Source organism: Miscanthus floridulus, unplaced genomic scaffold (assembly GCF_019320115.1).
Source record: "Miscanthus floridulus cultivar M001 unplaced genomic scaffold, ASM1932011v1 os_2726, whole genome shotgun sequence".
Lineage (NCBI taxonomy): Eukaryota > Viridiplantae > Streptophyta > Magnoliopsida > Poales > Poaceae > Miscanthus > Miscanthus floridulus.
In genome coordinates this window covers 1-12,812 of record NW_027098474.1, presented here as the reverse complement: position 1 = coordinate 12,812, position 12,812 = coordinate 1, and the positions used below count along the sequence as shown (strand labels likewise).

At 44.1% G+C, this 12,812-nt stretch overlaps 1 protein-coding gene across 1 annotated transcript; it reads left to right on the top strand.

Annotated features, from left to right (window-relative positions):
* The first annotated feature begins 235 nt into the window (after positions 1-235).
* LOC136535367 (nucleobase-ascorbate transporter 12-like) lies at positions 236-8,088 on the top strand. The gene is made up of 10 exons (XM_066527654.1): positions 236-377; positions 4,477-5,148; positions 5,266-5,362; positions 5,948-6,023; positions 6,235-6,479; positions 6,564-6,660; positions 7,323-7,409; positions 7,517-7,575; positions 7,670-7,761; positions 7,844-8,088. The coding sequence occupies exons 1-10, from the start codon at positions 236-238 to the stop codon at positions 7,927-7,929; spliced, it is 1,653 nt and encodes a 550-aa protein (XP_066383751.1). The 3' UTR covers positions 7,930-8,088.
* The last annotated feature ends 4,724 nt before the right edge of the window (positions 8,089-12,812 follow it).

The window sequence follows — 12,812 nt, the reverse complement described above, 5'->3', positions numbered from 1 at the left end:
CCACAGCAAATTGGCCTTCTCCGCAATAGCAGAGGTGAGCTTGTCTTTGGCAATAGCGACGACAGCGGAAGTGAGCAGTCCAGCTAAGATCTCCGCCATTGCTGCATAGCTCCCTGAGACATTTAGTAACCTTTAATATTTTGTAATCTCTCTTTGTTATCAAACACATTTAGTTTGACCTATATATGTATCTTTTATGTAAGCTCTTATCATTTATCTAAGTATTTTCTTGGCCATGGGCATACCCTACTCTGAAATCCTGGGTCCGCTGCTGGCAGAGGTGTGCTTGTCTTTGGCAATAGCGACGACAGCGGAAGTGAGAAGTCCAGCTAAGATCTCCGCCATTGCTGCAGACCTCCCTGAGACGTGCGTGAATGGTGTGTGAAGAGTATTGTGAACAAAGGTGAAATAAACTTATGTATGCACCTTGCAGCAGGATAAAATAGTTTACTTGGCTATATATAGCCCCATAAAAATTTGCAGCATCCCAAGGTGTGGATGCATGCACCCATGTGCCTCCCTCTTGTCTCTTCTTGGATAAATTACATACATGTCTCACTCAGTCACTATACGATCTTATCTTGATGATCATGCAATAATATATAATAGACCGTCACAGTCAAGCATGAGTTAGAAGAAAGAGATCGTTGCTGATATGGTGGGGAAGCACGTACGATGTCTTAGCGCCAACAGGGCCGGCACTCGTGTTCCACGCGCACTAGCAGTGGCTACTAGGTGAGCATGGAGATGTCCTACTATTGTTGCTAGCTCAATTATTTTTTTTTCCTAGTTAGGGATCCGCACACGTGATCCCAAATTTTTCTTTTTCCTTGAATTGCGCGTGGTCCATGTATACGCCCTCTCGATTATTGGATCCCGAGCTGTTGTACTCGCTGATCGATCCATCCATCGTTTTGTTTTTTGTTTGTTTCTTTATAGATTACAATAGTGACAACGAGGCGCGAATCATGCAAGATGTACACGCTGTTACTGCACTTGCATCATGGAATTACCACATGCCACTTGCGCACATGAGTGGTGGCATTTGGATCAAGCGTAACGTTGCTGGCGCACATGAGTGATGGTTATTGTTTGCAAAACGGGAAAACGGGAGGTACGGTGCAATAATGGACAAGAAACAATTAATTAGTTCGTCCTGTCAACATCCGTACATAAAATAGTTCCGAAAAATGAGGAACACAACCAAAGTAGTTTTAGCTCCAGAAAAAGACTTTTGCATTGATCGAGAAAAAAAAAGACAAAGCTCCAAGAAATAGGAATTTAATTCTGAAAAAGGTCGGAAAGATTCCCGGAAGGAGAGACATCGTTCTAACGCATCTTACAACCTTTTCCAAGCCTTTGGATTTTGAAAACAAGGCATCTTATCTAACTTTTGTTTTTGCAAGTTTTCAAATTCTTTTTAAACAATTTCTTGAAAGCAATATTTTAAAGATTGAGATTTGAATTTATTTTTCAAACCACTCATCAAAAAAGTATCAATGCAATGGCATGTATGCGCAAACATGTTGCTACCCTTATGTTGGATTTTAAATCTTCTTTTACCTATGTTTTTATGAGCACAAAATAATTAACATAAATCATTTTACTCTTTTTACAAAGTAACTAATTTTAGGGTGTTACAAACCTGCTCGGAACTCCAACTCGGCGAGTTGTTTCTTGTCTTGTAGATTGATCTTGATGATGATATCCTTCATGCACACTTGTTGGTTGTTTTTCCCTTTGGACTTATGTCCTTGCTGGATATTAGCATCTTCGTGGAACCAGCAGAGCCGATCACATCAAGGCAACATTCATCAACGGGTACTTATCTAACCTGCCACTTACTACCTTGCTAATCCTAATTTATATGTGAAGGATCGGAACGGGCGACCGGAGGGGGTGAATGTAAGCCTTTAAGATTCTCTTCGAGAACAGGTCTATATCCCAATTGCCACCCCAAAGCACACTTCGCACCTTATCGCTAAGATGACACAATAGTGACAACGAGGCGTGAATATAATAATCCTGCAAGATGTGCACGATGCACATGCAGATCTATTAATACCCATGCACGCGTGAACCACGCCCCCGGCCCTGTTGGCGAGTTGCTGGCCGTGGTCACAGGGCCACCACGTGATAGTTTTACCCATGCCTGCTAGCTCAGTTGGTGCGTGCAGAGCTGCTGTGTGAAAGGCTAGTCTGCCTCGCTGAACTCTCTATCGTTTATTCCATTAACGAGTTGGCTAACTATATATATATGGTAATCAAACTTATTTTCCAGTCTTTCTTACAGTCGCTACGCGACTATAAAAATAGATCTCACTACGGGATTAAAATAAATAGATCTCTGGCTAAATCTTAAAGTGCTTAATTTAGATAGCGTCTATGTACGCCGTTATTGTTAAGCAGGTGAACTGCGTACCAATCCAAAGTCTAGTTTCAAAACGTTCTCCATGTAAACCATATCAAAATTTCTTTTTGGTACCACAGAGCCGGCTGCATGGCCTAATAGAACCTTTTTCAGTAAGATGGTCCTTTTTTTAGGTCCGGAAGACAACAAACAGGTAACCATATGCTAATCCAACTGTTTCGGGCCCACCTCCTTACATAATTTAGACGTTTTTTTGTCAAAATATATGGACACTATAAATGTCAAATTCTTTCATTACAGGACTGTTTAAAATGATCTCTTGCTAAATCTTATAGTGGTTTATTTAGCTAGCGTCGATGTACCTATTTTAGAGTCGCAGTTATTGTTAAGGAGGTGAGCGCCTAACGAGAGTACATTTTCAAAACGTTCTCAAGGTACACCGTGTCAAATTATGTATTAGTTTTTAATTGTTGGCATAGAATTATCTACATATTGAAAAATACAGGTAAAATTGATCATAGTCAAACTGCCTATGCGGAGACTTTAATATAAACCCTATCTTCTTTTCATCCATCTTTCAAATTATTGGTCTTATATACCGTGGTTGGAATTTCTTGTCATTTTGATTTATGCCTATCACTATGGGAGAGGCAAAATTCCCCGAGTGTCTCTGGCTTCCCCGAGTGCCAAAAATCGGACACTCGGGAAAGATAATCTTCCCCGAGTGTTGCACTCGGGGAAGAATTACACTCGGGGAAGAGAGGCTTTCCCGAGTGCCGAAGAGATCCTGGCACTCGGTAAAGACCAGCACTCGGCAAAGGCCCTCTTCCCCGAGTGCAACACTCGGGGAAGATCGTCACTCGGCAAAGAAACCTGTTACTTGACGGTTCACCCCACCCACGCCGTTAAAACTTAAAAGAAAAAAAATCTTCCCCGAGTGCCTTTCCTGGCACTCGGGGAAGAGTCCCTTTTTCGAGTGCCAGAGCAGGGCACTCGGGGAAGAGGCTGCCTTCCCCGAGTGCCCTGTCCTGGCACTCGGGAAAGGGCCTCTTCCCCGAGTGTCTTCCCTGGCACTCGGGGAAGAATTTTTGTTTTTTTTTGTTTTTTTTGCCTTATTTTTTTTGTGAGGTCTTCCCACATTATTTAAAACTCCCTGTTCAAATTTGGGATAATTTTAACTTTTTTTTGTTATATTTCGTTAGTTTTTTTCGTTTCGTTGAATTTTTTTGCACACTTCGAATTTGAACTGCAGGTGCATGAAATAATAGAATTTGGTGATTCAAAAAATTATATTAATGATATTTGGTGTATGTTGAGGCCTTATCCAGGAACTCGCATGAAATGTCGAGCATCTTGTTGACGTAACATGACGAATAACTTGCGGGAAAAGTGTTTTTAAATTATATAAAATCCGAACGAAGTCCAAAAATCACGAAACTTGTCGGGGCGTCGTGTTATCGCATGTAGAGGCTATGATAAAAAATCGAGAAGGTTTCAAACAAGTTGCGACGTCAGATGCCTAAAACCCAAACATTCCCGCATGCCTCTACAAGTGATCACATGCAGAGATGTCTGGGTTTTAGGCATCCGACGTCGCAACTTGCTCAAAACCTTCTTAATTTTTTATCATAGTCTCTACATACGATAACACGACGCCCAGACAAGTTTCGTGATTTTCGGACTTTGTTCGGATTTTATATAATTTAAATACACTTTTCCCGCAAGTTGTTCGTCATGTTACATCAACAAGATGCTCGACATTTCATGCGAGTTCCTGGATAAGGCCTCAACATACACCAAATATCATTAATATAATTTTTTGAATCACCAAATTCCATTATTTCATGCACCTGCAGTTCAAATTCGAAGTATGCAAAAAAATTCAACGAAACGAAAAAAATTAATAAAATATTTAAAAAAAAGTCAAAATTGTTCCAAATTTTAACAGAGAGTTTTAAATAATGTGGGAAGGCCTCACAAAAAAATGAGGCAAAAAAAAACAAAAAAACAAAAATTCTTCCCCGAGTGCCTTCTCTGACACTCGGGGAAGAGGCCCTTTCCCAAGTGCCAGGACAAGGCACTCGAGAAAGACTTAAAAAAAAAAGCCCAGCGGGCCTTATCTAAACCTAACCGGCCACCCCCATACCCGCACGCCGCCCGCCAGCCCGCCCGCCCGTACGCGCTACCACGCCGCCGCCAGCCCCCTCCGCCGCTGTCGCTCGCCGCGCCCGCGCCACCGCCACGCCGCTCGCCGGCCCAGCGCCACCGCAGCCCCCGCAGCGCCGCGCGCCCCCGCAGCCCTCGCCGGCGCGCCCCCGCAGCCCGAGACGGCGGCGCGGCCCCGCCGGCACGCCCCCGCAGCCCCCGCGCCGCGCGCCCCCACAGCCCCCGCCGGCTCGCCCCCGCAGCCCGAGACGGTGGCGCGGCCCCGCCGGCGCGCCCCTGTCCCTGCGCGTCGAGGTCCATCCGGCCGTCGCGCCCCCTCCCCGGCCCCTGCGGCCGGCCCCGAGTGACGGCTTCATCCCCTGCGGGGAGGGAGCTCTGGGAGTGGGCATCCCTGGTGTCGCCCTTCTTCTTCTGGGGCACGGCTATGGTGGCCATGAAGGGGGTCATCCCCCGCACGGGTCCATTCTTCGTCGCCGCGCTGCGCCTGCTCCCCGCCGCCGCGCTGCTCGTCGCTTTCGCCGTCGCGCGCGGCAGGAAGCAGCCCTCCGGCTGGGAGGCCTGGCTCGACATCGCCGCGTTCGGACTCATCGACGCCGCCTGCTTCCAGGCGCGTAATCGTGGCCATGTTGACAGCTCAAGGCGTTGGTAGTTTTTAGCGTCTGTGCATGGAGTGTGTCTGTGATTCTTGGAATCTAACGCGCGGTGTTTATTCTTGCTTGCTTTCGTAGGGCTTTCTCGCGGAGGGATTGCAGAAGACGTCGGCTGGGCTCGCGAGCGTAAGGCGAAATCCAAACTCCCGCTGTCGTGGGGCTCTTGCTTCTCGAGGTTTGCCTTCTGCTGATGCTAGTTCAAACTTTTCATATGCAGTAGACAGTTTAGCAATCTTGAGACCTGAATATTGATTATAGTGACAAAAGTTTGATTGTTCATATTCTATTTTCTCCATGTTGAAGTGCAAGGCGAACATTCATGCATACATATGTATGCTCTTTATTATGCAATATTTTGGACCACACCTTAACTGATTTGGTGTTTAAAACAATTGTCTTCTGCAAACGTTCTATATTCTTCTCCACTGTTTCTATGTCAAGTGTATGTTTACAGCACATATCGTCTGTAAAATGTTCAAAAATGGTTTATGGTCATCTGCACGCCCCCGCAGCCCCCGCCCTGCCACTGGTTTGGTTACTTGTGTTGCAACTTCCATACAAGGTGTATTTCTAACAGTCATTGTTTCTTTATGTGTGTAACTTTTAGCTTGATATATGTGTTGGGCTTTACATTCAGGAAAAGAAAATATGCCGATATGATAATCAATGGGTGAAATTAGCCAAAAGCAGTGTGACATGGCTGCAACCTTTGAATTGACGATAGGAATCGTAAGATGTTGTTTTGGTGTTCCTGTTGCAGGTTCTTCAGCCCACTTGGGATGGTTCCAGTTATTGCATTGGCGGGGCTTGGTCTTTTCGAGAGAGGATTCCCAGTGGTAAAGGCTCAGCTAATAATTTGCTCTTATCATTATCAATAATACGTGGCTTGTACTGTCAGAATATATGTTTCTTACGTGGGAGCTTTAGAGAAGTTCGTTTAAATCATATTAATTCAGTTACTATGAAGGACTGTAGCCTAAATGTGCATTATAGTAGTGTATATCAGTATTCTTCCCAGAAGCTCATTAGTCGATTTGATGTTCTTAGATTGGAACGTGTGTGGAGATTGGTCTTCCGATGCTTGTCCTGTTTGTGGCACTTTCCCAATATCTGAAGCACGTACAAGTGTGCCATTTTCCGATATTGGAGAGGTTCTCAGTGCTCATCTCCATCGCACTTGTCTGGTTATATGCCCACATCCTCACTGTGAGTGGGGCATACAAACATAGTTCGCAGGTCACCCAACTCAACTGCCGAACTGACCGTGCAAACCTCATCACAACCATGCCATGGTCTGTAGATTGATGCTTCAACCATTGCTTTATTTTCATCTCATTCTTTCACACTTATGGAATGAACTTGTTTGATCTCCTCAGGTTTGATGTTCCCTACCCACTGCAATGGGGTCCCCCGACTTTCAGCGCAGATCATTCATTCGGCATGATGGCTGCTGTGGTGGTGTCCTTGGTAGAGGTAAGGGCATCTCCAAGGAAACCCCTTAAAACACTTCCCCGTCTGTTTTCTCTCCTCATTGTACAAAACAGCAATCTAATAGCACTCATCTGTGCACCCATCTCTCTCTCAAATTTGGGGGAGGTTTGAGGGGTCTCCCATCTGTGCAATCCTACATGACAGTATGCTTTTGGGTAGACAAAGTGACTTTCACTTTTAAATAAAGGATCAAATATTTAAACAAAGTGTACGGTCGTATTTCTTGCAACTAACCCAATAACTCGAGATCCATATCATATCAACTATGTTTTAGTGTTTTAAAAAGTATGACTTGCGAAAATTCAAATTATTTGAACTATGACATCTAAAAATTTAAATTTGAAATGTTGTCGAATGCTATGTGACTGAATATTTACATTCAAGTTATTGTGATGCCAAAGGAGACCTGAACTATAGTATAGTGTTGTTGTAGAATGTAAGAGAGAAGAAAAGATGGGGCATGAGAAAAACTAGTGGATACCATTCCCCCAGCCCTCAAATGCACAGATAGAAATAGCAGATGGGGGCAAATGGTTCCAGGCGCCACAACATCCCATTACTCCATGTGATCTCTAGCAGCATAGACAATGCAGTTACTTGACATCGTGCTGAACTTATTTGTCTGACTATTTTGAGCATTGCAGTCTACCGGAGCATTTAAGGCTGCTGCCCGGTTGGCAAGTGCGACGCCCCCACCACCATTTGTCCTGAGCAGGGGAATTGGATGGCAGGTCAGTTCTTGTCATACACTAAGAAACATTGAGATACTATCTTGTTGGTGACTCCTCTATGAGAAGATTAATATTTATTTTCTGTCTTCTGACATGTGAAAAATCAGGGAATCGGGCTGCTATTAGATGGGCTATTTGGTACTGCCAGCGGCGCTACTGTCTCTGTGTAAGTGTGTCTGCTTATTTGTCACAACAAGTTTGCATCCAGATCTCCAGTGTCATGCCATGCCTGACATCATGTATATTACTTTGCCTAACAGGGAGAACGTCGGTCTCCTAGGATCAACCAGGATTGGTAGCAGAAGAGTCATTCAGATCTCCGCTGGTTTCATGATCTTCTTCTCCATCCTAGGTGAAATATTATTGTCAGTACAGTCAATAAAATGACACTGAACCAATTTTTCTCTGGTTCTCAACTCATTTTGTGGTTTCAGGGAAATTCGGAGCGCTGTTCGCCTCAATTCCATTCACACTGTTTGCTGCTATATACTGTGTATTGTTTGGCTATGTCGGTATGTAATATTTGAAATGTCAAAAGAAAATATCTCTGTTATAAATGTGGTGTTATAAATGAGGACTATGTAATATTTTTAGGGTACTTTTGAACGTGTGGTTTGTAATATATTGTGGATTTCGGACAAATTTGGTCGTTTGTGATATATAAATGTGGTTTGTGACATATTGGTGTTGATTTGTGGTTTGTGATATATATATATATATATATATATATATATATATATATATATATATATATGCTTTGTTGTTTACATGGAAAAGCAAAAAAACAAAAAAAAAAGAATTTTAGAGGTGGCTTCCCCGAGTGCCTGTGCTGTGGCACTCGGGAAAGAGGGATTTTTTTTTAAAAAAAACAAATTTCTTTGCTGAGTGCCTGAGCTGCGGCACTCGGCAAAGAGTATTTAAAAAAAAAATTGAAAAATCTTTCCCGAGTGTTGCACTCGGGGAAGAAAATCAAAAAAGAAAAAAAAAAGAAAACGGCGTCGGCTGTCGGCCAACGGCGTCAAGTCTTCCCCGAGTGCCAGCACGGCACTTGGCAAAGCCTTCCCCGAGTGCATGATTTTCGACACTCGAGGAAGGCGCCTTTCCCGTGGGAGGATTAGCCGGAGGCTCTTCCCCGAGTGTTGCACTCGGGGAAGGCTTTCCCGAGTGCAACTGGGCCTTCCCCGAGTGCAACTGGCACTCGGGGAAGCCAGCAGTTCCTGTAGTGTATATATAACGTAAGCTCATTTTTTTTCATAGATTCAGTAGCAACTCAATTTTTCTTGGTGAATGCAATGCACACCTTTTATGTCAATTGTAGCCACTTCGCTAATTGCGACCGATCCATCCATATTTCCTCTAATCAGATAGGAAATCAAATAGGTATTTTTTACTTCTCTCCACCTATCAGTTTTAGGATGAATTTCATATATAGATATAGCTACTAATTCTGTGTACATCGTGTTGCAAAGTTTAGCTTTTTTACTAAGTCTTGTGGTCCTTGTGGAGGCATGCATGCTCATTGGAGGCAGAGAAACAGAACGCTGTCTGCTGGGGTACAACCTGGAGTCGGGCGCCGCACGACGAAGTGATCTATACACACATGTAAAATGAAAAAATCTTAGCGACACGGGGAACCCTACCACGGCGCCTCCGCCAATCCCCTTCTCTGCCCTCTCTGTAAAATATTCTCTTCTGCCTCTCGGCTGAAACGTGCAAAAGTAAAATTACTTGGTAACAAAGACATGTTATGAAGAGTCGGTTCAGAGTTTGCGCAACAAACTTGTACATCCATCAACTGTATACATGCATAAGATACATACGTACATTGGAGCTATACTATACAAGTAGACAGCCATTCACACCTTATCTATGTCAGGACCACCCATTTGCACCTACCTTGTCCATATCATCACATAGCGCAGCTGCCTATAAATTGCAGCCGGCAACATCCATTCAAGAATCACCTCTCAACACAAAACCAATAAACTTAGCTAGGTAACCAAGGAAGGTAGCAGCAACAGGAGGCAATGGAGGGAAAGAGGACTACCACTTTGATGGTGATCATGTGCCTGGTCATCTTGAGCCTCAATGTTAACCCGGCCACCGCGGACGAGTGCAGCTGCTGCATATCCGCCCGGGCAAAAGCATGTTGTTTTGCTTGTATTACTGCAGGTGGCTCCGACTCACTCTGCAAGAACACTTGCTGTTTCCCATGTGTTCTGTCCGATTCTGGTAAATTCGTTAAACTCACTCTATTCAATGCATTTAATTTGTTATGTGTACATACAACAAGCTTTGTAGCATATCGTGGACTAATACGTACGTGTGGCCTTCCATGCACACTTCCCATCTCACAACTTCAGGCATATTACTTACATCATGAAGACATCTTGTACTCTATTTCCACTACAAAATTAACTCATGCGCTAATGGGATTTCCATATCTCAATTTGACAGTTGCTGCTAAGATGGAAGAAATGGCGGTGCTTGCTAAGATGGAAGAAGGACAAGCCTAAAACGATAGCATGAATGCCATTTGTAGGCATATGTTGCTATGCTTCAAGCTATGGTCAAGTTATGTTAATGTTTATCTCCAATAAATTGCTCACCATATGGGGCCACCTCTAGTCGATCCATCTGTTGGTCTCAACTATATGTATGTCGTGCATCTGTGCGCGCGTGTGTGTGTGGTGACAAGCATATTTAATTCCTCTCGCTGCTTGTAATAAGGACACAGACACTGTCCACCGTGATATGTGTCATGAGCAGTCTAATATGTTTATGTATTGTCTCTGGCCTTAGCAATTTTTTTGAAACATGATTTTTATTAATATCTGTGTGTGCATGTTTTTTACTTAATTTATACTCGGCGGATTTTTGATGTTTTGTGAGTTTTGGACTATGGGAGATAATTAAGATTGTCATGCAAAAGAGGATTCCGAATCCTAGTAGGAAAGCCAAAGGGGGCAAAGAAACTTGGTCGATCTCTTTATGTTAGTTTTTATAATCGGAAACGTGAGATTGGACAAACTATATAGTTTCAACAACCATTCAAAAAATAAATATTAATAATATGAAATCGGCATGCATGGTGTTGGGTCCCTGGTGTGCTATCCGTGTGTGAGGCGGAGTGAAACTGAGAGAGGATGTATGGTGCCTGACAATCACAAGACATCTCCATGTTCAAGCACGCCCTTGGATCCGACTGGTAGATAGATTTGTGTACTGACCACTGCTGGCAACATCACAGCTTGTGTGCTGGCCTGATGCGTGTCAACCACGAGGGCAAGACCAGTGACCTTGCAAGGTGAGGTGGGTCACTCAGACATGGTGCATAATAGTCTGAGGTGAGTCTGCTTTATTCCAATCTCTTTCAACACTGTTAGACATCCATCGATCATGATTTGTGAAGTACCTAGCATTTCCCATCTAACTATTACCATAAGGTTTCCATACACTGCACAACCATGATGAATTCTTGATTGATTTTTGGAACGCCGAAAGCATGATCGTTATTATCCTTTATAATTTCATTAAATGGCCATTAACCACGATACATTCTATGAGATATGGATGATACTCAATCGATGCATCGGCTCTCAACAGTAGCGTTCTAACGTTAGGGATCCAATTGCTAGCAATACGACGGGAAGGGGTAAAGATCTATCGGACCTAGTATAGATAAAGCGATAAAAGCATGCAAGGTCGAACTAGCCGATACTATCAGATAACTGGTGAACGTTTAAACAAGACTAGAAAGCCGATGAGAACAACCTAAGCAGATCTAAGCAGTTAAATAACTGTGAGCAACGTCGAAGACAAATGGAATATTGGACAAAGCCTAGAAAGTTCTATTTACATTCTAAGATAACTCAGATAACTAGCCACAAGATAAAAGATTAGAATATTGGATGATGCCTAGAAACATTTAATATAGATAACATAATGACTGGGTGATGGGTACTTACAAGTTCGTCGGATATCGAAGCTGATGCAGCCCTGCGCGCAAGAAGAAACTCGCCGAAAAGCCACATTACTCCTACTTCTAAGGGTTTGGTGGCGTGGCGCCCAAAGATTGTATTGATTAATCGAGAGAAAAAATCTTGCAAGCCTCGGGGTGCACATATATATACCCTTGAGGTTGCCTAGACTCCTGATCAGCTACGACAATGAGCCATACAAAACTTACCTAACACTCAAAAAAAGGAAATATTAAGATATATGGATTCTAATTTTCCATATGTAGAATCATTTCTAATGAAGCTCCCTCCTATCCTTCCGATCCGCATGCGTGATTAGCGCGACTAGCCTGGACTTCCTTCCCATGCAGTAACTTCCGCTTTTTTTTTATTCTAATCACCTTTGCATGCACGTGCTGGCCTGCCCTCCCTGCATGCGCTACCTCTATTTTAGTTATCTCTCTTTTATGGGATTTCACCGTCTAAATTTTGAAGTTGATAAGTTATTCATTTGTGATTGTTTAGGGTCACAAACACACGACACATGCTAGTTTTTCATTTTGTGGTAAGGATTTGCACGATTAGATTAATGGATGTATGTTTTGAGTACCAACTTTTTCATTTGATATCGGATGAATAGAAACTTTATAACAAAATTGTAGACCTCGACGAGGCTTAATACACTACTACAGGATGGACTTGTTGTCCCGGGCGGTAACGACCTTTAGTCTCGGTTACCGCACCGGGACAACGATCCCGGGACTAAAGGTGGAACCTTCAGTCCCGGGTCATCGAGCCGGGACTAAAGAGGGACCTTTAGTCCTGGTTGGTGTTACCAACCGGGACTAAAGGCCCTCTAGCCGAGCAAACGTGGCCGTACCCTTTAGTCCCGGTTGGTAAACTACTACTAACAACCACTACTACTTACTAACTACTACTATTTACTAACTACTACTACTACTACCCTACAACTAACACTACTAACTACTACAACTAACACTACAACTAACTACTACTAACTACTACTACTACTAACACTACAAGGGTAGGGCTTACCTTGGTGGCAAAGAACGGCAAGGAGCGAGGGCCGGCGACGACGGCGGGGATGGCCGCAAGCAGCGTGAGGAATCACGGGCGGTCAGAACGGCGCGGAGGATCGATGGGGCGGTCATGGGTCGGCACCTTCCTCTTTCCTTCCCTCCTCCCCCCTTCTCTTCTTCCTCTTCCTCCTGCCCCCTTCTCTTTCTTCCTCCTTGCTCCTCTCCTTCTCCCTCTGCGGGCCGACCGCAGGGCAGGCGGGGCCGGTGGAGCTCGGGGATGGGGGGAGAGGGGCGGGGGGCAGTGGGGAGAGCTTGGAGAAGGGGGAGCGAGAGAGAAGAGGCGGAGGGGGGAAAGGGACGAGGGAAAGGGTAAGGAGGGGAGAGGGGGGGAAGGGCGAGAAACG